The 23,868-nt window shown below is 42.8% G+C and overlaps 1 protein-coding gene across 1 annotated transcript; it reads left to right on the top strand.

Annotated features, from left to right (window-relative positions):
- Positions 1–23,644, top strand: CDCP1 (CUB domain containing protein 1). Its single transcript, XM_053997947.1, has 9 exons — positions 1–92; positions 12,536–12,739; positions 14,050–14,406; positions 15,682–16,050; positions 18,257–18,484; positions 19,166–19,546; positions 19,868–20,233; positions 21,460–21,541; positions 22,640–23,644. Exons 1-9 carry the CDS (start codon positions 17–19, stop codon positions 23,088–23,090), a joined length of 2,514 nt encoding a protein of 837 aa, XP_053853922.1. The 5' UTR covers positions 1–16; the 3' UTR covers positions 23,091–23,644.
- Positions 23,645–23,868: the final 224 nt, after the last annotated feature.

The following is a 23,868-nucleotide window of genomic DNA, read 5'->3' as shown; positions in this document are numbered from 1 at the left end:
GGACCCATGCGGGGAGATGGCGGCGGGCCGGGCGCTGGCCGCGCTCCTGGCCGCGCTCCTGGCCGCCTCGGCGCAGCTGGTCCCGCGGGAAGGTAGGGACAGGGACAAGATGGACTGGCTCCCGTCACCCTCGGCTCGGTTCCCCATCATCCCCACCGGGAGCTCAGCTGCCATCCCCTCCCCGCCGCCCTCAGGGGCTGCCCGGGCCGGCAGGACCCGCCCGGTGCGCGGCTGAGCCCGGGCTCGCTTTAGTTGGCGGCACCGTAGGCGAGAGACTGGTGACTCTGCCTTTATCCCCGTGTGCTGCCGCTGATTTAATAACTATTAGATTTAATAACTATTAGTTATTAAAAGGGGCGGGGGTGGTGGGGTAGAATCGCGTCCGTAATGTTTGTGCGGTGGGACATTTCAGTTTCAGCACTTCTAGTCACAACGCTCCCTTTTCTTTCTCTTTGAAAATGCTAACAAGAAGAATTCTTGAGCTTTACCTCCTTGCTTGCTGGAGTATTGATTATGCAAGTAACTTCACAAAGTACTTTTCCCTGGACGGCAGTGAATTCTCTGTAAAGAGCAGAAGGTCCCTGGACTGTGTTCTGTGTGGGATCATGAAGTTGCCCGAGTTTTTCAGCAGAGAATGGTATTATTTATATAGAACGACGGATGAGCCATAGATGCAGGGAAATGGAATGGTTTATATGCCCAGCCGAGTCAGATGGTTTAATGCTCATTACCAGCTCTGCATCTCTTGAAATTCCTGGATGCTTGTTGAAATCCCATGTATCTAACCCTGTGTGCAACCCTAAAAGAATTCCATTTATGAGCACAGGGACAGTGTGTGGTGTTTTCCTCAATTTCCAAAGCTGCTTGATTGCAAAAAATGCCCATCCTCAAGTGTAAGCAGTCTGTTTAACTGCTATCAGCAGTCCTTTTAAAGGCTTTTGAAGTATGAGTCCTTATGTACAAAATAACTGGTGAGTTATTTGAAGTGACTGTAAATTACCTGAAGAGTCTGATGTGAAATTTGTGCCTTTTTAGTATTCTTATTACCTTTAACTGCACTGGTTCTGCTGAAGTGGAGCTCAGGCCATTATTATCATAAACAATACGCACGAAATGTTTCCTTTGAAATTGGGCAGCCCTGAGGTTTAAGTTTCAAGCTGTGCAGTCTTTTAAATAAAATACTTGCATTTAATGTATTGCCTCTGAGTTGAGTGAATAACAGCAATTTGCCTCTCTAAGACTCTTCAAAGGAAAAAGAAAATATAATGCTGTTTAATAATTGTGCTTTGCTTTCAGAGTAAACAAATATTTAAAACCTTAGATGGGTCAGCACTAGAAGCAGAGGAGGTAGACCGTCCAAGGATCTTAGCTTAATCTAGAGGAACATGGGAGAAAGACCTCCCCAACCTCTGGCCTTGCTCTTTGGCAAATCCTGAAGTTGCTGTTGAAAGCAAAGTCAGTAACAGTGAAGTTGCACAAAACACCACTGATAGACCCTGTGGTTTGTTGCCACTGATGGTGGCCCCTCTTCCTACCTCCTTCAGTCCCTTCCTTTCCAGCCACGGGCTTCTGCCCACTTGTCTGCACAAGCACCACCACTCCTGTGTGCCAGGTCCTCTGTCACCCTCTCAAACTCTCTAACGTGATGCCTTCCTCCTCTTTGAGAGCCCCCAGTCTCCCAGAAAAGTGGTGGCTCAGTCTCAGCTACCTTGGCAGCATGGGTTGGCAGACTGAAGGCTGGGATGGTGTGAGCGGGACACGAGGCAGAGGGGAGTGGTGCCTTCCCGGGTTTCTTGGCACGTGAGACCTCGTGTGTCCTTCCTTCCAGTGGGAACTGCTGTTGTTATTGCACAACCAAAACTGTTGGAACAGTTCCCTGAGCAAAGGTTTGTCCCGAAAGCCCAAGACAGCTCAGGTTAAGATTTTCCTCTGCGCGCCTGCGTAGTTTGTAGTTTTTAAAGAGTTCCTGTTGCTCTGGTGCTGACGTTGGTACTGGCTCTGCTGTTGCTGTGTTTTGGCTGCCTCCCTTTCAGCAAGGCTGGGTTTAGGCTGTGTGTGCACGTGGGGTGTGTATGAGGCACATGTGGCTCCTGCTGGGGAGTGGTGATGCTCTGGTGGAGCGGCTACAAATTTTGGTGTGCCTGTCTCTAAAGCTGTCTCTTGTCGACCTTGGTGAAGTTCTTTCTCCTCTCACCCCCCTGGTCCACCCTTTCCCAGCAGGTACAGTATTACAGTGGTGTTCCCGTAGGAAGGTGTAGGTCGAGCGTGGCTGGTCACATTGTCCTCAGAGGAGCTTGTGGGTTTTCTTGAGATGCAACTTTATGCGTAAAGTAAATTACCAAATGAAAGATTGGTTCTAACTTATAGCTGGAAAACTACAGAAAGAAGTATTTGGTGTGCTGGCTGTGCACAGATGTGGGAGTGTGAATGGAGTATTGCATATCTGACCTTTGAAAATGTGTTTTCCAACTAAAAATTAGTTTCTTTGAGGCACTAATAATGAAGTTAATCAGGCTTCTGTGCTGTCTATGAACCATAAACATTTCAGGTTTTAAAGTATCCTTATGAATGTGATAAAATCTGCATATGTATTCTGGGCTTTGTCTTTAAAATGTCATTGTTATAATAAGTGAATTTAGAGATAGTGCCATGTTGATTCTTGCTCTACCCTCCAGTTATTATTTTCTTGGCAACTGACTGATTTGAGTCACACGTCAGTCTTAATATGTAAAGCTGCTTCATTTAATAAAATAAAAACTCCCAAGCTGTTAGCAGGGTCATTCTGCTGCTCTGACAGAATATAAATAACATCCGTGTTTGTTCTCTTCTGAAAGTCAGTGGAAACTGGATTATTTCCATTCTGAATCACCATTTGTTCATTCGATTGAAAGCCTCTCCTTTTAAGACTACAACCAATGTACATGTGTTGTAACTTTTTTTTTTTTTTTTTTTTTTTTTTTTTGATAGCCTTATGCTATTATCAGTCTGGAGTGCTAACGTTTTATTCTCTAGAAACTTATGTGTTTATAGTAAATTATTTATAGTGTGTCTCAGTTCTGGTACTACTACCTTAAATTCTCTACCAGAAAATACTCCCTTTTTTTTCCCCCTTTTCACAATTCCAGAACTTCATGTGTTTGAAATGTTTATTTTTAAGATGTAAGCATTGTCTGTGTGTGTTTTGCATTTGTCTATAAGTCTGAAGGGATGTAGAGGTGATGGGAAGGCTTGAGTGAGTGTGTGAGGTGGTGGGAATGTGAAAATATTTGAGGATTGATACGCTGAGCTAAATTTATTGTCCATAGCAGCACAAATAACCACCAATTTGAGTGCCTCCCTGCTAGACATCCTCAGTAAGGTTATTGTCTCTGGAGTTGTGTGAATGAAGTTCCTCCAAGAACTGTACTCTTGGTCCTGGGCTTACTCTACACAAAACTGGAAGCACCAACAAATAGCAGCCACTTAGCTACAAAGTGGCTCAGGAGAGAAGGATGTGATAAGCCAGCTCCTGAGCCTGGCTCCTTAGGTGGCTGGCATCTTTTTTGTGCCTGGGGTTGTCATTTGATGTGGTGGCTCATCAGACAAAAAATAATTAGGGGAAAGTATGCTGAAAAGGATTATTTCTTGGCACTGATTCAAGGCAAAGGACTAGTCAAGGGAGAAACAAGGTGAGAGGATTGGAGGCTGATGAATCTCATGTCCAGAGTACCACCATGGACCTGTGACATGGAGGAAGTTTTTTGTTAGCTAGAAGGTTATCCTCCTCTCATTTCTGTTACAATTCTGTGTATTGTCCTGATATACTGCAATGAGAGTTTCTAGACAGAAATCAGGGCTTGCTGTATGAAGTAAGGGAAGAACCTTTCCCCTGCCTGATATCCGATATAATTTGGGTCAGTTGTACTCAGGCTTGTTAATTGCTTATATAAATTATCTTATCTACAAATAATGTTGGAATAAAAAAAAAAAAAAAGTAGGAGAAAACTACTGAAAAATAATCTGACTACTTGAAATATGTAATAGCAGCAGCAGTATTTTCACAAATAAATGTTGCTGGGGTTCAGTTTATTAATTTAGCCCTTATCACCCAGCCTAATTGATATTTATATCACCATATGTTAAATGAAAAGCTTTGTGATCCACAACTGCCAAGCCTTCAGTCTTAGGCAGAGGCTGAACAACTTCGCACTTAGTGCATTCCAGAAATATTTCAAATTGGAAATAGGGTGAGGAACCATCCTGTGCTGAAAGCAAAGTCAAGATACTTTTGGCTTTACCTGTGTTGACTAAAGCTGTGGGTGACAGAGGCATGGCGTGTTTGCAGATTAGTGTAGATGATGGCTGCTGAATAGCTCCTTTCTTCATCAGTTTCTCTCTATTGATCCCATTCTCATTTGCTTTTTGTAATTGCTGATGGCAAAGCATGACCTTCATCAAGTCCTGGGCAGAAGAGCAGTGACTATGTTTGGAGTTGTACCCCTTCGTGTTGTGGCCAGGGTGGGATCAGTGGTGGTGCTGGGTTTTTCCTGGGGCTTTGGGGGAAGCTGGGTGCTGCTCACCACTGCCATGAGTGGAACGTGCCTCTGAGCTGAGCTGACCAGTAGTTCTCTTACAGCAGCAAAAATCCTCCTGCTCTCTTCTGGGTGCTCACTGGAGCTCTCCCTTTGGATTTTTCTGGTCTTGGTGTCCTTGAAGAGGTCCTAGAAAGACTCAGCTGCAGCAAAGCATGTATTAGCTAGAGAATATGGGGAAAATAGTCTTGGATGCCAGTTTTGATCTAAATGAGCTCTTTTGTTGGACTACTCTTGTAACCTTCTGTTAAAATATTTTTTTTTAAATCTGCACCTTTAATAATTTCTGTAATTTATAAACCTTTGCCTGACTAGGGGAAAAACTAAAGATATCACTTTAAGAAAGCACTTCCAGCAGTTTCTGGGGCAGCATCCAACTCACTGGTGCTGCTCAGGTGTCTCTGTCAAACCTCGGCTCTGGAGAGGACAACACCCACTGCAGCAGGGGTTGGCTTGTTGGAACCAAACCACTAACCAGCTCCTGAAGAGCAGCTGCTGACTTAGTGCTCTCGTATTAGGATTCAGCCAGTAGAGCCAGGTCACCATCCCTTGATTCGTAAACTTCTCAAATATCTTGCAGATGTTACCATACAGTTTCTTCTTGCTTCACATCTGCTTGTGCCACCAGGGTGTGAAGGAAAGGACGTGGGCTGGACTGCACTTAGTACATTGCTGGCTTTTACAGCCAGAGCAGAGCAACATCTTGAGTTTCTGTATTGGCTGGTGACAGAGGCGAGGGTTTGCTGCCTGCAGCTGAGCCTGCCTGGTGTGGATAGTATTGATGGGACCTCCTGGAAGACCTTCAGCTGAAGTGCCATAGTGTCTAGTAGATATGCATTTCAAGTATGTTAGTAAGATCTAGTCTGCCCGTGAGTGCCCAGGCTGCCATTACTGTGGAAAAAGTGATTTTTTTAAAAAAAATCTATCTCCTGTACCAGGGATAGGGTCTCTGTTTTGCCTATACTATACTATTGGACACCTTTTAACAACCACCCACAAGGGTGCCATGGGGCAGCCTGCTTTGAGCTGTGCCTTTTGCTTTCTTGGGGAACAAAGTGAGTGTGGTTACTTGATGTCTTATTTTGGCAGGTAGGATAATGCTGGCATTTTGGAGTTGATTGTGGATTTTCTGAGTCCCTGGCTGTGAGAAAGAGGAGAGAGCAAGCTTTGAGGAGTGGAAAGAGATGATTTGGAGTTTCTCAGAAGAGAGGGACTAAGAGCTGAGGCAGGATGTTTGGTGTGGGAGGGATCCCTGATTGCGAAATGTGCTTTTACACCTTTGTTAACCAGAGCCAAGACTGAAGAGCTGCTCAGACATGCTCTGAGATGTTGTCCTCTTGCTAGCTTAAATCAAGGTAGGGATAAAAAACTGTGCAAGCAAACATCCCTTTGATCAAGGGAGGCTCCTGCAGGGACAGACCTGTGTGGTGTCAATGTTCCTCCAGCCAGTGTGACATTTTCTCCTCAAGCTGTGCAGACACATGTGTCGAACATTTTATACATTGTATGCTGGTGATCAGCTCATAAAGAGGGTTTGCTGAGCTCTCCGTCTCACCTCTACAGAAGCAACACCACTTCATAGCTGTAAAATAATAATTAGGAAAAGGCAGCTGAGAGTCAACAGTGTCTCTTTCCCATTTGTGGTGAAAAAAAGCTTATTTTAAAAAATCTGTTGCACGAGTTATATGACTGTCTTAATTATCTTCCAGAAAGGTTCTAAAGAAAGCTGTATAAGTACAGAAATGTATAGTTGTTGGGGCTTTTTTTCAGTTATTTTAAATCTGAAGGTACTTTATTCCTGTTAGGCATTACAAATTAATGAATTAACAACTTTTGAGTAAGCAACCTTGTTGGCCTGGGGTGCTGACAGATCTTCTCTGGTGAACTGTGCTGGAATGGCTTGTAACATCACTATGTCAGAAGTGTCTGCCCTTCCTCCCTGATGAGGAGGAAAATACCTACCTCTCACCTGCTTTGCATCCCTGTCCTGGCTATCTGTTCAAACAATCAGTGATGATTAGGGGGCTGTTCTGTGCTGGCTGAGGAATGGGTATTCTCCCCCAGGAGCCCTCTCCTGAGGTGTGGTTACCATGGCGTAATTGCTATTGGCAGCATCTATCTCTAAGAGTTTACAAACTTTGCAGGTTTTATCACTGTAATTTTCTGGGTGATTCCCTGAAAGTAATCCTTTCACAAAATATGGACCTTATATCCTGGACAAATGTGGTGGTGGAAGACAGGTCCAAATATGAGGAGATAATCACATAATGTAGAAAGTAGTTTACATTTAAATGAACAAGGGTTGGCTGTAGTTTGTGATGGTGCTTGTGATCTCTCTTTTGCTGCTCACAGCACTGTTCAAGAGGTGAGAGGAGTCCAAACAGTGTGTGTGTCCCTGACGAACTTTGTTAAGGGCTTGAAGACTGTGAAGTCAGTCACCTGGATTACATTGCAGGTGAGACTGGAGGAGTGGATGATGCTTGGGCAATTGGCTGCTGCTGTTGAACTGGAGAGCTGGACTCAAATTGTCAAAGATGTTAGTAAGACGGGTGCAAAACAGCTGAGTTGGCAAAGCAAAACTCTTTCAAATATTCCTTCATGTGTTTTTGGCCAATTTGAGTGAACTGTGCAGTGAATTGTGATGCAATTCACTGGTGTGAATTCAGTGTGGTGGTGAGGTGATGCACCACCACACTGAGTTACTGTGTTATACCCCTTGCTTCCCACCCTCTTGCCATGACTCTTGCAGCAGATTATGTGTAGTGGAATAACCTCAGCAGGCTCTGAGTGTGCCTGCAGGTCAGCATCCCTGCAGGGGCTCGGAAGAGGCAGTGAGCCTCCAGGAGAGCCTGCCAAGCAGTAGAGGCAAACAGCATCCCTGTGCTATCCTTGTCCCAGGTTGGTGGCACAATACCCTGCAGGGAACGAGCCTGTTCTCTGGAGAGGTGTGTTGGTTGTGTGGGTTTAGATCACCCTGGGGCAGAACAGGGGTTTGGATACAGATGTTTCATAATCAGAGCAAGTTGCTGCTACTCGTCTTGCCCAGCAGCCCGGCTCCTCCAGCTCATGAATGGTGGCTGAGTCAGCCCCATCCAGCTGGGTTTCGGTAAAAAATGGCTGTCATGGAACAAGTCCGTGATTTAACTGGAATGAGCAAACCAACAGTTTTTGTACATAATTCTGGGATAAATTAACATCTGGGACTTCGTTGTAGGGTTTGTTTTCTTGTTCTGTCTGGGGCTCTTTTGATTGTTTTAATCCACTTAGTCAAGTCTTGTGGAACAATCCATAGATCCTTATGGGTAAATTACTGCAATAAAATGCAGCTGTCAAGCCAAAGCTAGTTGGACTCTGTTCTAGCTCCTGCTTTGTGTAACAAGGCACTTTACATAGCCAAAAAATTGCTCTTCTGCCAGGTCCTTTGCTCATGTATATGTACACATACTCCATGTGAGTGCTACTGTCCTGACTATTTGCCAGCTGTCTTCTACATTTTACTCCCTCTTGTAAAGGAAAAATGTCCTTTTGACATTTATATGTACATGTTAAAATTACTATTAGCTGGTTAGATGTAAACACAGTAAATAAACATAGGCTCAACTCTCTGTAGTGATTTAACTTCTTTTACACTATGCAGTTTGCTTCTAACCCCAGTGGAAGAGCTCTGAGCACTAACATAAAAGTTTGGAAATATCATCCTATTAAGAAAAAGCTGTGTTTGTGCAGAGAGGGGCATTACACTAGTAATAGAGGGATGCTGTGATGAGAAAACTCTCACAAAGGCACATTCTGAAATGAAGATGAGCAGTAGAAAAATCCAGTTGTGGAAGGGAGAGTGTAGATAGAGATAAGGGCAGTTGATGAAATATCCAAGGGAGGCTGCAAAACTCTAATGGCTTAGAGGAAAAAAGAATAGGGTGAGATCAGCTGTGTGCATCAGCTATGAGCCAGCTCAGGACTGCAGGCTTTACCTCTAACATCTTCTAGCTGAACAATTCCATTGTTGGAATCAAGACCAGCTTGGCAATGCTTCCTCATGTTGGTTTGGATATCCTGTGTGTCATCCCTGTGCAGCAGCAATAAGGCGTGGAAATTGCTTCTTTTCAAGAAATGTGTCCAGTTACTGGTAATCCTAATAAAAAGGCGTGCAGTGGGAGTCACAGACAAAGACAGACTAGTGTGAGTCATGAGGAGACTCACTCTGTTTAGAAATGAAGGTGCTCTTTAAGTAGTCCCTCTGTCGTGCTACTCATGTGTGGCTGTAGTTTGGGGAGTTCTAGCCATTTGTTCATTTATTTTTAATGGCTTTGGGATCACTGCATGTACTTCCCACATGATTCTTTTAGTCTACTTTTCCTGTTAGATTTGATAGTCTAATGCAGCTTAGCACATCCCTAGCAGCTGCCTGCTGTTGGCATTACAGCACCACGCTCTTATTTCCTGGCCAAAATTATTATCTGTGGATTTTCATCTGGGCAAGCTGTTTGTTTATGCATGGAAGGTGTCTGTTCTTATGTGGGCTTCTAGCAGGCAACTTTGCTGGCCTGATTTCGTGTAGATCTGCATCCTTCTTGCCTACTGCTGTGATGATATCTATATATTGATCATTGAAAATACTTCTGTGATTTTGGGCAGGTTCTATTTAGGAAAGCTGAGGAGTGGGATAAATCTATGCTGGAAAACAATATTGACCTGACAAATATTTGATATTCTTGCAGAGAGATCAAATGAAGAATGATTATATGGTCATGAAGTCAGCAAGAGGAAGGGAAAGGAGGGGAAAAAAAATTTCCAAATTTGGGAAAGCAGCTGAATTTGGGTCTTTCAGGGGCTGGGGAAGAGAATGCTTTGTTTTGACCCTTGTAGGACTCTTCGCTTATTTCAAAGTGTTGAAAATTTCTGTTCTTCGGTTTCGGCTCAGGGTGTGTATTTGTTTTGATTTAAAACTAGTCACGTGCTTAAGGCTATGCTTGAACTTAATCCTCATGACTAAAAATTAGAGCCATGTGCCAGCATGTGGTGGAGGAGTGCTGGCTGTTGGTGGTCCTGGTCTCTGTCCTGCCAGTTTGGCCACATGGCTGTGCTGTCCCAGGGATGGGGAAAGGAACAGTGATAACTGTTTGACCAGAGAGTTAGAAACAGACGTTTCAGTAATACGTATGAATTTACAAAGTGAGTATGACAATTACCTTGTGCAAGAAAGAAATGTCTTTTGTCCACAGTTATTAATTATTTGGTTTATGTTATTAACACATCATATCTGGATAACTTAAACATTGGAAAAGTTATGAACATCATGGTCAAAGGTATTTTGTGCACTAAGTGTTGTAAAATAAAACCCCAAGAGAACCCAAAAAGAGCCCAGTGGTATTGAAAATAGAACTCTGGGCTAAGTTGGAAGCAGTTGTTTTGCTTTCTTTCCCAGAGACTGCTTCCTCCTGAAGAATGAGGAAGAGCAGCACTGACTGCTTGCTTAGCTTTACTTTCTTCCCCACCCTATGGACATTGTCCCTGCAATTGTCCCCTGTGTGCTTGGAAGGTCATTGTACAGGCATTTCCCAGGCTACACCATCATCTTTTTTATTTCCTCAGGAAAATCCATATTGAAAACCTCTGCAAAAGCATTTCTAAGGCAGAAACACAGATGTAAAGTGTGCCAGCCATTGGAAGAGGTAGGAGAATGCAGTGTAGGCTCTCAGGTCAGAGAACTGTCCTGTCACTTAAATGCTGTAGGAAAGTTACTCAGTGAACAGGTACTCACTTATGGTATTAGAGGGTTGGTAAACTTGTGGTTAAAAATATATGCTGCAATTTGGCAAGCCTCGTGGTGTTTGAGATTTTCATTTAAAACCTTTGATCCTGGAGGCAAATAGGTAAGGCAGTTTCAAGGACTTGCTAAGTCTTTTGACTCCAAGATTGTGTAGAAAAGCTAGAAAGGCTGCAAAAAGGCTCAAGACCAGCAAAACTCAGATAAGCACATGATGGGCTCTGAGTCCTCTATTCTGCCCTACTCCCCCTAGCAGTGGGGGTTTTGATGCCTGGTGTTGCCAAACCTGGAGCCACAATGTTTCCGGTGGCAGGGATGGACCATGCTGACTGCTGGTCCCCGGCGCTTTTGCAAAGCATTGCAGTGAAAATCAGGCCCTGCAAAACCATGAGATTCATGTCAAAATTTGGAGTCAAATTTTTAAACTTCTCTTCAATAGAACAGATGGTTTTTGTGTGAAATTGAGTCACTAATGCAATAAGTTGCTTTCAGCAGCTGTGATGACTGAAGCTTTGAGCTGGGTGGGTATGTTTGTTGAGGGTCTCTAGTGCGGCTGTGTGCCATTAGAGGGCTCTGCTGATCGAGGGTTCCCATGGTGTGTTCAGCCCCATTCCCCACAACCCCACCAGGTGAGCCCCTGCATGTCTGGGATCTGATCAGCATCCGTGTCACCCCTGCACCAGCAGCAGCTGGTGTGGACCAGACTGGTGCTCCAGGAATGCTGAGCAGTTAGACAGAGCCTGGGGCATCCTGCAGATGTGTGTGAGCCAGCTGTTCTCCTACACCTTCCTGACATGCTGCTTTGTAATTGGAATGGCTTTGGGGGCTCCCTCAGGGCACTGCTCTGCTGGGTTCACCAGCACAAATCTTCTCTCATTGAGGTTAATGAGCAAGAGGATTCCCGACCTGGCATATGGGCAGAGCTTTGTCATGCAGCCCTGTGTGATGTCCCACTCAAGGCAGAGATGTTTTTCAACCGAATTTGGGGTACCCTTATTTCTAGATCTCTTACTATTTTTTATATGCATGATTTTTTTCCTCATGTGTGTGATTCTGTGCTGGTGCTTCTATCTTCCATACACCAAAATAAGGAATGGAGAACAATGAAAACAAGCAGCAGAAAAACTTACTGTCTGACCTGTCGTCAGATTTTCACCTGGGGCTAGGGTATGGTTGACTTCACTGCAAACTGCACTTATTTCAGCCAGGGCTGGCCTCAATATTTGCTAAGCATCCAACTGAAGTTAATAATAGTCATCTTAAATGTCCAGTCAGTACTCTCTGGTCTCTTATATTGTGTGTATATTTTTAGAAGACAGTCAGGTTTGAGTAATTTTTTTTTTTTCATAAACTGCTACCCATAAAATAAAAGATTATTCAACAAGCAGTTTATTCAGTGGCTCCAGTATTTCTTGTGAGAGCTGCTCCTGCATCTGGCAGTACTTGAGGATAGGTTAAAATCTGTGAAGTATTTCCCAAAAGCTGTGAATCAGTGATGGTCGTGGCAGAGATGGAGAGGAGGTGTCCAAGCACAACTGGTCTGTTTCAGGCCACAGATGTGTTCTGTGCTGGTGAGGGGCACTGCACAGACATCCGGTACCTTCAGGGAATGAGTTGTGGAGGGTGGGAGAGGGTCATGACTGCACCTAAAAATATCTGTTGCTATGTGCTTTTGGAATTGCTGGAATACCTTGTCTGGCCTGCAGTAATTGTTGAGGTATGCCCACAAATTCATCTGTTACCATTGTCTGGGATTAAAGTTGAAGCTCGTTTTCTTTGTTTGGCTGCTGAATAAACTTCCTGAATTGAGTCGTGACTTGATGGGTGCCTTCAGGAATGAGGCAGGCTGTGTGATAACAAACTCAAAACAAAAATCAGGAGAACAAAAATTTGGAAGGAAAGCTGAGCTACTTTTTAAATGTGAAATAAATTACACTGGTGAGAGTAAATTGGAGCAGAACTGATTGTGCACAAATTCCCTGTATACCTCTCCTGGGCACATGCAGCAAGCATATTTTTATGTTGTCTGTGCTGGAAAAGAGGAGGCATTTTCTGTTGGTGCAATACCAGAGGCTCCTGAGAGGGGGATTCTAATATTCGGACACTGTGGCATCTGTGGGGCTGTGTGGAGAGCCTGGTGTTACTCATATGTGCTAGTAACAAAACATCTCTGTTCTATATATTTTTTCTTTCTTAGCTTCCTTTACAATCTCTCTTCATAAAGCGGACAACACCACAGTTACAATTAAACTGAAACCCAGTCTTCCACCAAGCTGTCGAATCCGCATGAAAAATGTCATCGTGTCTGAACTCAGGATAAAGCCTGGGGAGAATGTGACTTTTACCTTCACCTGTAGTACTCCAGAGAAGTATTTCATCATGGAAGTTCAGAAAAATATTGGTAAGATACAGATTTTTGATTTTTCCCCAGTGGTAATTTTCCTCTGGTAAAACCATGTGGTTTTTTTTCCTGCTGCTGTATTAAGGTTTCTGCCATAATCTTAGGTAAGAAGAAATCTTTGAGCACTGATAAATAACCTTGAATTACTGCTACAACTACGCAAGCTGAAGAAGTCTGTATGGCAGCTGGCAGAATTAATATTGACTTGGCTGTGTTGGAAACAGCTAGAAGGCTGTTTGCTGCATTAATTCCTTGCTGCCTTTCCTTTTCCCACAATTTATAAACCCATCAAAGAATCTTTTTGTTCCTGTCAAAAGCCTCTGAACATTTATAATAATATATTATGTATTTGATGAACAGCTTGGTTGTGTCTACAAGGACAGCAGAAACATTGAAGACCTGCACATGTTTCTTTATCTTTAATGAATGTTATTGAAGTCAAGAAACTGTAAATTCAGAAGTGTTACTAAAGCTTCTTCTGCTTTGAATGCTGTCCCTGGTGTATGTACTTTTTAATGGCATGAACATGTGCTACTTCTCAACTAGATCCCAAACTTCATTGGGTAGTCAGTCTTTAGTAACATCTTCATTATTTTTGGGGTGATGTTCAAGGATAATTCTCTTCATGCTTTGGAATTTTATTCATATGATTCATGCAGGTAGTAACGCTCACTGTATCTCATATATTTGCAAGACACACTTGTGATATTTCTTCTTTTAAGTCGAAGCCTAGACATGGATTCAAGTTACTTATTTTGAGTGTCAATCAATTGTTTGAATTTTTCAGATAAAAGTTTTCTGGGTTTCCCCCAGAATGCTTCAGTGGCAGTTGTTGATGTTCATCTGGGCACCAGGGGAAGAAAAACAGTTCATGGCAAGCAGTAAAAAAATTAAAGATTAATGATTTGCCAGGAACTCTCTGGGGGACATGGGATAAAATGGATTCTCTAGATCTGTGATTTCCAGCTCTCTTGACACTGCATTTGTCCCTTTGCCCATTCAGACTCTGCCCTATTCACTAAATACCTTCTAAATTCTCCAGCAAACAAGATGGAATACTAGGGACAATGAATCCCTCCTATTAGTCAGCCTGACTAAAGCAGGTTTATCCTGTCTATTCTGTGGGCTGTGAGTCCTGTTTGGAGACAGCCTGTGACCATGTTACAGGAGTGTCTTAGTGCACGTAGAGGAAAAGATGAATGCAACCTAAAAACTGTGATAATAGCAAGGAAGGGGACGTATCAAACTCCCCATTTAATTGAATGCTTTCCAGAATGTATCACAGCTCTTCTCTCTCTCTCTGCATTTAGACTGTGTGTCAGGCCCATGTCCCTTTGGAGATGTTCATCTTTACCCTCTGGGGCTACCTCGCCTTAACAGGACTTACATCTGGGACGTAAAGGCAAGTACAAAAGCTGGACTTGAACTAAAATTTTCTACCTCCTGGCTAAGACAGATTGAACCAGGAGAGACGTGCCCAGACTCCGTTAGCTACAACATCAACAGCTGTATTGATAAGGCCACGGTCAACATTGGCACATTCTGCAGGAATGGCTCCGTGTCTCGCATCAAGCTGCTGGGAGGAGTTGTCATGTCCCTGCACCTCCCGTGGCACTTACCTCTCACCACCTCAGGCTTCAACATAGCCAACAGGGCTTCCATAAAACGTGAGTACAGAGTAGTGCAGCTGCCTCCTGCAGATTGCAGCAGAACCTATTTCAACCTTTCTTCACAGCTAACCTTCCGTTTTTGGTGCTGTTATCCCTAACTCCCTTCTACTTTGTCTTTTCTGGAATCTATTGTTGTATGATCTTTAGTTTAGTTAGATGGTGTTCTTCTGGAGTCAATATTTAAGTACATTAATAATTTTAAATCTCTTTAAACTTTGTAAAACTTAAACATACCTGCTTTCTTGTTTTTGTGCATTCAGCTAGGTGAGACTAGGTAGTATAATTAGAATGAGCCAGAGAGTTTTTTGCTGGCTGCAGTGTGTAGTTGGGCTTCTTTATTTTTAAAAAAGTTTCTTTGACTTCTGGAGCCTCAAACCAATACCTCTCTTCCGGAGAGGACTGTGGGAAAAGGTGAAGCAGTGCCTGGAAGGCACAGGAGGCTGCATAAATACATTTATCTGTTTGAACCTGCACAGTAATGTAAACTGTTGTGTAATAATCTTCCGAAAATACCTGGAATATTATACAGCAATCAGTGGGTTACTTTGTGATCTCATGACAAATCTTGCTCTGCACTTGAATTCTAGTGTTGTTGCTATCAGTTATAAAAGAAACCTGGTCCAGGTTCAAGCTTCTAGAACACGAGTGTTTTGTAATTCCTGGCACTCCTTGCACTTGCATATCATCACTGGAGTCCTAGAGTGGGACCATAATTTCTATGTACCCAACTTCACACTGCCAAGAGTCATCCAAGAATAAAGTGTCTTACACAGCCTGCACAATTCACATCTGTGTTTTATTATGCCTATTTGAGGCATTTTGCTGGTGTACTTTTGTTAAATTTAGGAGGCTTTTGTAAAGAGAGCTACATGCTCCTATAAAAGCTTGCATCTTTTGTTTCCCAAAATCCAGTGAAGCAGAAGCATTTATCAGGTTGTGTGTTTGCTCTTGCAAATCCAAATGTAGAAATAGGAATTAGGATCTTGCCTTTGCCAATAATAAAGGCTTGTCTGTCCCTGTACTTGAAAGGTTAACCTGCTAAACTGCAAATGCAGTATTAATACATTCTTTACCTTTTCTCTAATTGAAGACATAAGAATCAACTTAAGTATATGTTTTAGTCTGAGTGTTTTGTAATAACCTAACCTGTAGGTGGATTGGGTGATCTCACTGTCAAAATAAAAAGACTCTGCTTCTTGGGTGCTAGATATGCCAGTGTGTCTTCAGTAACTGGAACTTGTTTTATATGTTGTGATTCCCTCCCTGTTTTAGGGTTATCCATCATTGAATCCATTTTGAAGGGGGAGTCTTCAATCACCCTGATGTCCCCTAACTACCCGCTGGGCTTTCCAGAAGACGAGCTCATGACGTGGCAGTTTGTGATTCCTCCCAACATGAGAGCAAGTGTGTTCTTCCACAACTACAGCCTCTCCAACTGCGAAAGGAAGGAGGAGAGGGTGGAGTACTACATTCCCGGCTCCCCCAGCAACCCGGAGGTGTTCAAGCTGAGCGACAGCCAGCCTGCCAATATTGCTGGCAGTTTCAACATGTCCCTGCAGGGCTGTGATCAGGATGCCCAGAACCCGGGCATTCTTCGCCTGCTCTTCCAAGTCATTGTTCAGCACCCGCAGGTTGATGAGAGTAAGTACCTGCCTGCCCCTTTTGTTGCTTTCGCTTACAGATGTCTGGCCTGAGTACCACAAGGGAGATAAATGCTCCTTTTTGTTATTTTCCTTGAACTTTAGTCCCTCTATGAGTTTAAGTAGGTTGCCAAGCAATGCTGAGACCTGTTTTATTGCCCAGGGTACCACTGGCCACCCGTACAGCAAGGCAAGCAGCAATGCTGAAATTTGCAATTTGCAATGGAGTATTTAGTGCTGCTGTATTTTTTACACCGTAACTTAAAAATGGAGACTCCTTTCCCCTTTCCAGCACCTGAATCATGTAATTGGAAAATGCCTTTAACAGTTTTGCTTTCAGACATGAGATAAAGATCATTCTTTAAAGTGTGAACCCAGTTTTTTGTTTCCTGCTTGAGCAGTTGCACCTACCAAGGTGAAACCACTGTCATGGTAGGTAGCAAGATCTGTGGCATTAACTGGTGAAATGAGAGGTGTAAAATTGTCTCTGTATTACTAATGACCTCAGTATGCATCTTCCCTTCTTTCTTCCTTCGAGTTTTAATTTTGCTTCCTAGAGGAGGTTGAACATCAACAAGTGTGAAGAAGTCACATTAAACACAAAAGTTATCAGTAAGACATTCCACTAATAATATCCCCTACATATTTGGATGTTTTTTACATTTCTTTCTCTACATTGAGAAGAAATTTTTTTTGTTGTTTTCTAGCCTCAAATTCCGATTGGTTTAGCACAATGACTTGTAATACCAGAGCATTTCTCTAGAAACAGAAATAAAAGGCCTATCTAGGTAATGAGCCATGGGGTTAGTGATTTAACCTCTGACTTTGCAGCTCTGACCTCAGTTCAAGGTGAAGGTTAATAATCAAGGTGCACTCACTGCAGAAGAGCAGGTGAAGGAAAGTCCACACTTGACTGCCACTGTGTCAGGAGCTACTTAGAGGCTTTCTAAGTAATTTTAGAGAGAATAAGGTTTGAATGTCTTGTGCCCTGAAGTCACATATGCAGAAAGGATCTGTAGCATCTCACGGTTACAATTCTTTGTTCTTTGTCTGTCTAGCCTGGCCCTGTTTATGAACAGCAAATCCTCAGAGAATTGTTTTTAACAAAATTGTGTTTGCTTACATTTATTGTGTGTTGCATCTTGGAAGCTAGACAGAATGAAAACATTATATTCAGTTAATCAGCTTTATCTCCCTTCTTCTTTGGAAAGCAAAAAGAATTTTAATATATTTATGGCCAGTAGACAAGACGATAATCACGTAAAAAATTAAAACCAGGTTGTCATTCTGTGACTGAAATGCAAGTAATAAACCATTTGGATTTAAGAGACAACAGTGGTTTCTCTAGGGATTTTATAGGATTTCATTATTGATTTTGTAGTTATATAAGTTCCATCAAAGATTCAAATTCAGCCCTCAGGTTGCCATCTGCAACATTGCTGTTATTAAAAATGCATTGCTATCTGCATATTCTCAAAGCTTCCCAAACATTTGGGTATTCCACAGCTGTCTGTGGTACTTGTCATTAAATAAGGAGAAAATATAGCTCTTACCAGTCACAATAACTTCTTGATCTGACTCTTCCTGTGTTTAGCTGCTGCAGGAAAAAACATTCTGAAAAATTATAACCTTGCAGTAGGAGTCCTAGGTTACATGCTTGGCTGTGCCAATGACTTGGATAATTCCATTTGGCCACTTGCCTTTTTGTCTGCCTGATTTCCCACACAGGAGAAAGCTATTTTATTCACTTTTGTGTATGACTTTGAGATCTGTAGCTAAAGCTAAAACCAGAAAATGAAGAGTACTAATAGAGTATGTGTGTATATATTATTTTTCCCCCTGTCCTTTGTAGAATCATTGAATGGTTTGGGTTGGAAAGAACCTTAAAGATTATCCAGTTCCAAACTGCCCTGCCATGGGCAGGGACACTTCCACTTGGCTGTTTGCTTTCTTTGGCATCAGAGAGAGGTGTCTTAGTAACAGCATCAGGATGTTGCATAGATCCAAAATATATCTTTCCACATGACAGTCAATCTTTATGAACTACACTTGCATTTTTTTCCTCTTTCCTTCTATTTTCTCCTTCCAGATGTTCTAAGTACTTGCTGTAACAGCTGCTCATATAATGGGGTGAGAAGAGGTGAAGGAAGTTCTGCTTCACACTGTGCTTCTTGGCTGTAATTGCTCTGGGGTGTTTTTGGTTGCAGATGTCACCCATTTGGTCGACCTGAGCAAGGAGAAGAACATGACTGTGACAATACACTTGGAAGGGTGGCCCAGCTACATCCCTCTCATGTCTGAACCCATATGCCTGATCTGCAAGGATCCTCGCACCTGTGACCGTGTCTTGACTTTAACCTCTGGTGCTGTCTACAAGATCTCCTTTCTGTGCAAGGACTTGTCCCGGCTGAGGATCACAGCTGAAAAAGGCATAGGTACTACAAAAGTGGCTTAATGCTGTTTCTTAGGGAATACTTTTGCATGTTTTTCCCCAGGGGTCAGCCAAACTTGCTCCCTTGCTTTGGCTTTAAATGGATTGAGGTTAGAAACTGGGTGTTGAGTACAATGAATCTGGAGGTGACCTTGTTCAGTACATCATTCTACCTTTAAGAATAGAAACTGTGTAGCTATTCGTAGAAGGGAAGAGATAGAAGTCACCTAAGTCACTGTAAATTATGGAAACAGAACCAGAGAGCCATAAATCTGCCCATGAAAATACAGGACCAAGGTTGCCATCAGGAGTGCATCTTGTTCTGCATGCATGTCTCCTTGATGTAGGATTTTCCCATATGCTTTCAACTACAGGTAGAAAAGAGATTCAAAGTATCTGTACCTTGACTAGTCTGCAGCAATGTCCCAGTCAGTAGGTATATCTTGAGTGAATATGTTTGTTTGTTTCTTTGGTGTCCTGCACCTGTTAAAGAAAGCTCTTTAAATACAAACAATACACATTTGGATAAAGGTTACTAAGAGAGGATATTTTCTTTAGATAGATGCTTATCTGGGTCTGCAGACCTGACAGTACTCTGTGTGTGCCCAGGTATTTCATCTGCAAGAAATACCCAGCCCTTGGGATTTTTTTTTTTTTTTTTTTTTTTTTTTTTTTTTTTTTTTAGGCTGTATGGATATCCGTTGGTGTCAGAGGAGGATCTATTCCCTTTCAGTGCCTAAGGCTATTACCCGATTGCCAATTCGACTGCATATGTTTATTTGGAAGCTTTTGGCCACTGATATGATCAACATAGAAATTACGTATCCGTCCTTGAAACTTCAGCAACGTGTCCAAGAGCAGAGGTGCAACACGAGCTACGGTTACAGCATTGTTAGTGCCACCCCAGAGACAGAGCTGAATGTTGGTGTATTCTGTCCCGGTGGATCTATTGAAAAGATTCAGATGAGGAATAATATCACGATATCCTTAAAAACATTTGGTAAAGGATTCATCAATGAGTCTATCCCTCAGGATCTGAAAATGTCTTTTGTGCCACATATTAAAGGTAAGGTAGTGTATTTTATACTACTTTGTTGTACGGCGATAGATCTCTCAATAGGCTTATTAAGGCACTTATGGATAAACAGAAATTAAGAGTTCAATTATTTAGCAATGGCTCTAGGACTAGACTCTAGAATCAATCTTTATCTGAACTAGTGATGTGGTTTATTTCGGGAAGAGAGAAGGAGCTTTGTATTCTACGTAGTGGGTAGTTGATTGTGGCAAATTCTGCAGGTATGTCTGTATTTATTGGGATAACACTGATGTGAGAAAGGACAATAATACTCAAAACTAAGTTTTCTTTTCTTCTTTCCCTTTGCTACAGATGAGTGCATATTCACTGTGAGTCCAAATCCAAAAGCTAAAGTTTACTTGCAGACTCCCAACTGGCCTCACGGTTTACCTCCTTATGTTTCCATATCCTGGTTCATCGTTGTGCCCAGCAAGCGAACTGCCCGCCTTGGGTTCTCTGAGGACCGCATGGGTGTTGCCTGTGAGACAGGCCGTGCCTACGTCAACATCAAGGAAGAGACTCAGGGAGCAGAGGAGATCGTGCGCCGCGAGGACGAGCTCCTGCCCCAGCCCCGAAATATGCTCCACAACTTCTGGGTGAACGTCTCCAACTGTAGACCTGTGGATAAGACACAGCTGGCCTTGCAGTTCTGGGTGACTTCTGCTGACAAGCAGATAGGTGAGTCCTGTAAGGTTGTGGTGTTTTGATTTCTGCTTGTTTCCTTGCTTTCCCTTGACGTAACAGTAATGGATGATGGTCCTCCTTGGGTGTAGGCAGTCTGTGAGATTCCTGCCTTTGAAAAAGTCTGTCCCTCGAAAACTTCAGAGAGTTTCAGCTTGGTATTTCTAGGAGCTGGGGAGGAAGGAGGGGTTTTAATGTGGTATGGTTTTTGGCGGGGGGGGAGGTGTGTTTCTCGGTTTTCTTTTATTGACACAAGAAATGGCAAGGATCAAGGTAGCAAGACTAGATTTCATTAAAAAAAAATTAATTTAGCTTTTTTAAATGGAGATAACAGACAGAATATGTAATAAGATCAAGTGATGTTTTTGCCTTCCAGGGTCACAGACCTAGTGAACAGCTTGGGATTTGATTATGCTAACTTATTCATCCAAGTAGTCCTCACTTCATGTTAGCAGTTCAGTTAGTCTCAGTGTTCACATGAGCAAGAAATCCTCCCTAGGACAAGTCTGACCATTTAATGGAGATTGGGCCCTAACTGCTAACAGCAAATTCTGTTTCTTGTTCTCTTTCATCTCCCTGAAACATAAACAGTTTTTTTTAAAAATATGAGGGGGCATTTTTAGGGTAGGCTTTGCTGATGTAAATTTGCTTCTCATTTGCACTTTCTAATTTTTTGATCTTTTTTTTTTTTTTCAATCTGTGCTTCTTTTGAAACTTGCAGCATTTTTCTTTGCTTATGCCTGGACTTCCCTAATCAATTCTATGACTCCTAGAAAACCCCAGGTCAATACAACCTGCCTATTTCAGCAGAAAGATGGTTTTGAGGGGAGTCTGTGCAAATGCCACTATTATTTCTTTTGAATCCTTCTCTGTTTCTTTCTATGCTTTCATCTCTTCTTTGCCTATTCAGACAGAGACATGTGACGTGCTGTCAGTAAGTTTAGCAGTGCATGCGCTGTATCAAAAACTCTTGGAGGTGGGTGGGTTGGTTGGGTTTTTTGGTTGTGCTCCACTGCCAGCAGGAGGAGTTTGTTGTTGCTTGGCCTCCAGTCTCTTGGAAATGGCTTGTGTTGCCCTGTGGCAAGCATGGCTTAGGAACTCCTGCTCTGCCAGCAGCTGCTATGCTTAGAATCTCTTAAAGGGGTTCAGACCCAGACAGATTTTAGGAGAAAGCTGGGTGTTCCTTCTTTTACTCAGTGTCCTTGTTCCTTGTCTGTTTGCAGACCTTGGAATCATAGTTGCTGTGGTGGCCGGGGCTGGAGTTCTCACAGTGATTGGGCTGGCCGTATGCTGTGTTAAGAAGAAGTAAGTTTATAATTCAGCATGTGTAACTTAGCAGTTCAAGAGGGTATTTTGGGAGAGCTGCTGGGCCCTCTGTTTCATGTGTTGATATCCTTTGAACCAGGGTCTAAAGCATGAGGACGGCATAGTGGAAGTAGTGTTGACTTCTTTACTGTGCTTCTTTACTCTAAATTGACTAACTTCAAGAGCAGAGCAGCATTCCTGGAGTCACATTATTTCAACTTGCAGAGCACTGCTTACCTTGGCCTTAAGTGCAGGCTTTTGGATGTACTTTGAGTCAGGTGTTGGTTGGACCTCCTCAGCAGTCCCTGCAACATGAAATCTCAATGAATGTGCCTGTAGCATGCATGACTCTACATCAAGTGGGAGCAATTTTCTGTGAGATGAGCCCTTGGGGAGAGAAGTGGGTTGTGCAAAGCTTACATGCATGGCATTACTCATACAAGCAGAGTCTGAAGTCATTGGTAGCCTGGTCTTTCTGATACATGTACGCTCAGTGCTGTCAAGATTGTTGGCCCTGAAGCTTTAGAGCTGGAATGAATTTATGCAATATGGTGACTAGTGCAGTTAGGAGCACATTTTCCTGCCACACAGCAAAGACTTTACAAATACAGGCTTCAAAGTCTTAAGTTCAGCCTTTGTTCTTTCCAATTTAGGGTCAGTCAATCAGGAAAACATAATTAAGAAAAATTAATTTGACTTTCATTTTGACCCATTATCTTGTCTTCAGTAACACAGCCTTGTTTTTGTGAGGATCTAATGATCTCTGGGTCTTACTAGTGCCAGTGGATGTTGTGGGACTTGGTACAGTGTGCAGCCAAGACCCCAGTGCTTGGGAGACCATTGGAGTTAATCTTGCAAACTTCAGGGTCAGCAGAGCAGCAGTGGGTAGCCAAATAGCATCAAGTTTTTTTCTGCTCTGTTAAAAAAGAATGTCTAGGCTCAAAGTTATTTCTCCCAAAATTGCAAGTAAAGCCTTTAATCCAGGTAGACTGCCTGACACTCTATGGTTGGGATGAGTGAACAGAAGCTGTTGTTATTGAGTTCCAACACACCAGACGTGTTGTTTTTGACCTGTTAACAATTTCACCTCTGTAACAGGAAGAAGAAAACCCAGAATCCCATGGTGGGAGTGTACAATGCTAACGTGAACACCCAGATGCCTGGAAGAAAAGGCTTATTCAGAAAAGGGAGGCAAAACAATGAATCTCACGTCTATGCAGTTATTGATGATGCTGTGGTCTATGGACACTTGCTGAAGGAGTCCAATGGCTTAGTCTCTCCAGAAGTCGATGTCTACCGGCCTTTTGATGGACCCATTGGTAGCTTGCCACCTTCTCCACCTCCACTCTCCTTTAGAAAGGACATTAAATGCTCTTCTAACACCGAGGAGGAACCTCTGCCCCTGACAGACGCAGACCAAGACACTTACACATTTGCTCATCAGAAATCAGGGCAGTCAGAGGACAGTGGAGATGCAAATAAAAAGGATAAGGGAGATACAAGCATGCCCTTGCTGGAAAATAAGGAACAGGATGGTTTAGTGGAGTAATTTTATGCCAGGTATAGCAGTTTCCTGTGGAAACACAGGTGTAAGGACAGTGGCCCAAGACAAAAACATACTGAAGAAGAGTGTTATTTTTAAATATGTTTTTATCTTGTTTTGTTTCATGTCTGTGTTTTCAGTTGTTTTTTGTCCTTTTTTTTTTTTAAACTTCAGCTGTTGATAGCTTTCAGTTTTAAAGTGAACACCTAGCAAACTCAGTATCAGTCAGGACTCTCCAGGCCTGGTTGTGAAACAGGTGCCAAAGCTGTGCTTCTGCTTTCTACTATATGGGCATCAGGAAATTTAATTCCTAACCACCATCTTAAAACTGGACACTGGTAGTGAGGAGAGTGTTCTGTCCAGTATTTCCTCCTCTCACAAACCATTATTTGTCTGAGTGTTGGTTGGTGACTCCTAGAAGATGCAGACTGCATCACTGTCTCAAGGCAGCTCCAGGTTGCACATGTCCAGGCAATCTGCTAGTATCTGACCAAAGGTGACCATCCTTTCCATCACTTGCAGCTTGAAAATCCATCAGATTTAGCATGCCAGTGGCTGTGTGACTGATGCTTACTGGAAGAGCTCCATGCATGTAGTTCAGTGTGATCACTTGAGCTTGGGCTCTTCTCCTTCAGAAGATAAGTTATGGGCTTTCTCTAAGTTTCAGCTGATGTTATACTTGGATTGCACCATGTGAGCTTACACCAAAGACTGTTTTATATGCTCTTTGACAAAAACAATTTCAAAACTCTAAACCAATTTGTGATTCTGTTCAGGTGCCTGT

Source organism: Vidua macroura, chromosome 1, assembly GCF_024509145.1.
Source record: "Vidua macroura isolate BioBank_ID:100142 chromosome 1, ASM2450914v1, whole genome shotgun sequence".
In the NCBI taxonomy this organism is placed as follows: Eukaryota; Metazoa; Chordata; class Aves; order Passeriformes; family Viduidae; genus Vidua; species Vidua macroura.
The sequence above is the reverse complement of the archived record's forward strand: the minus strand, read 5'-3'. Positions and strand labels throughout refer to the sequence as shown.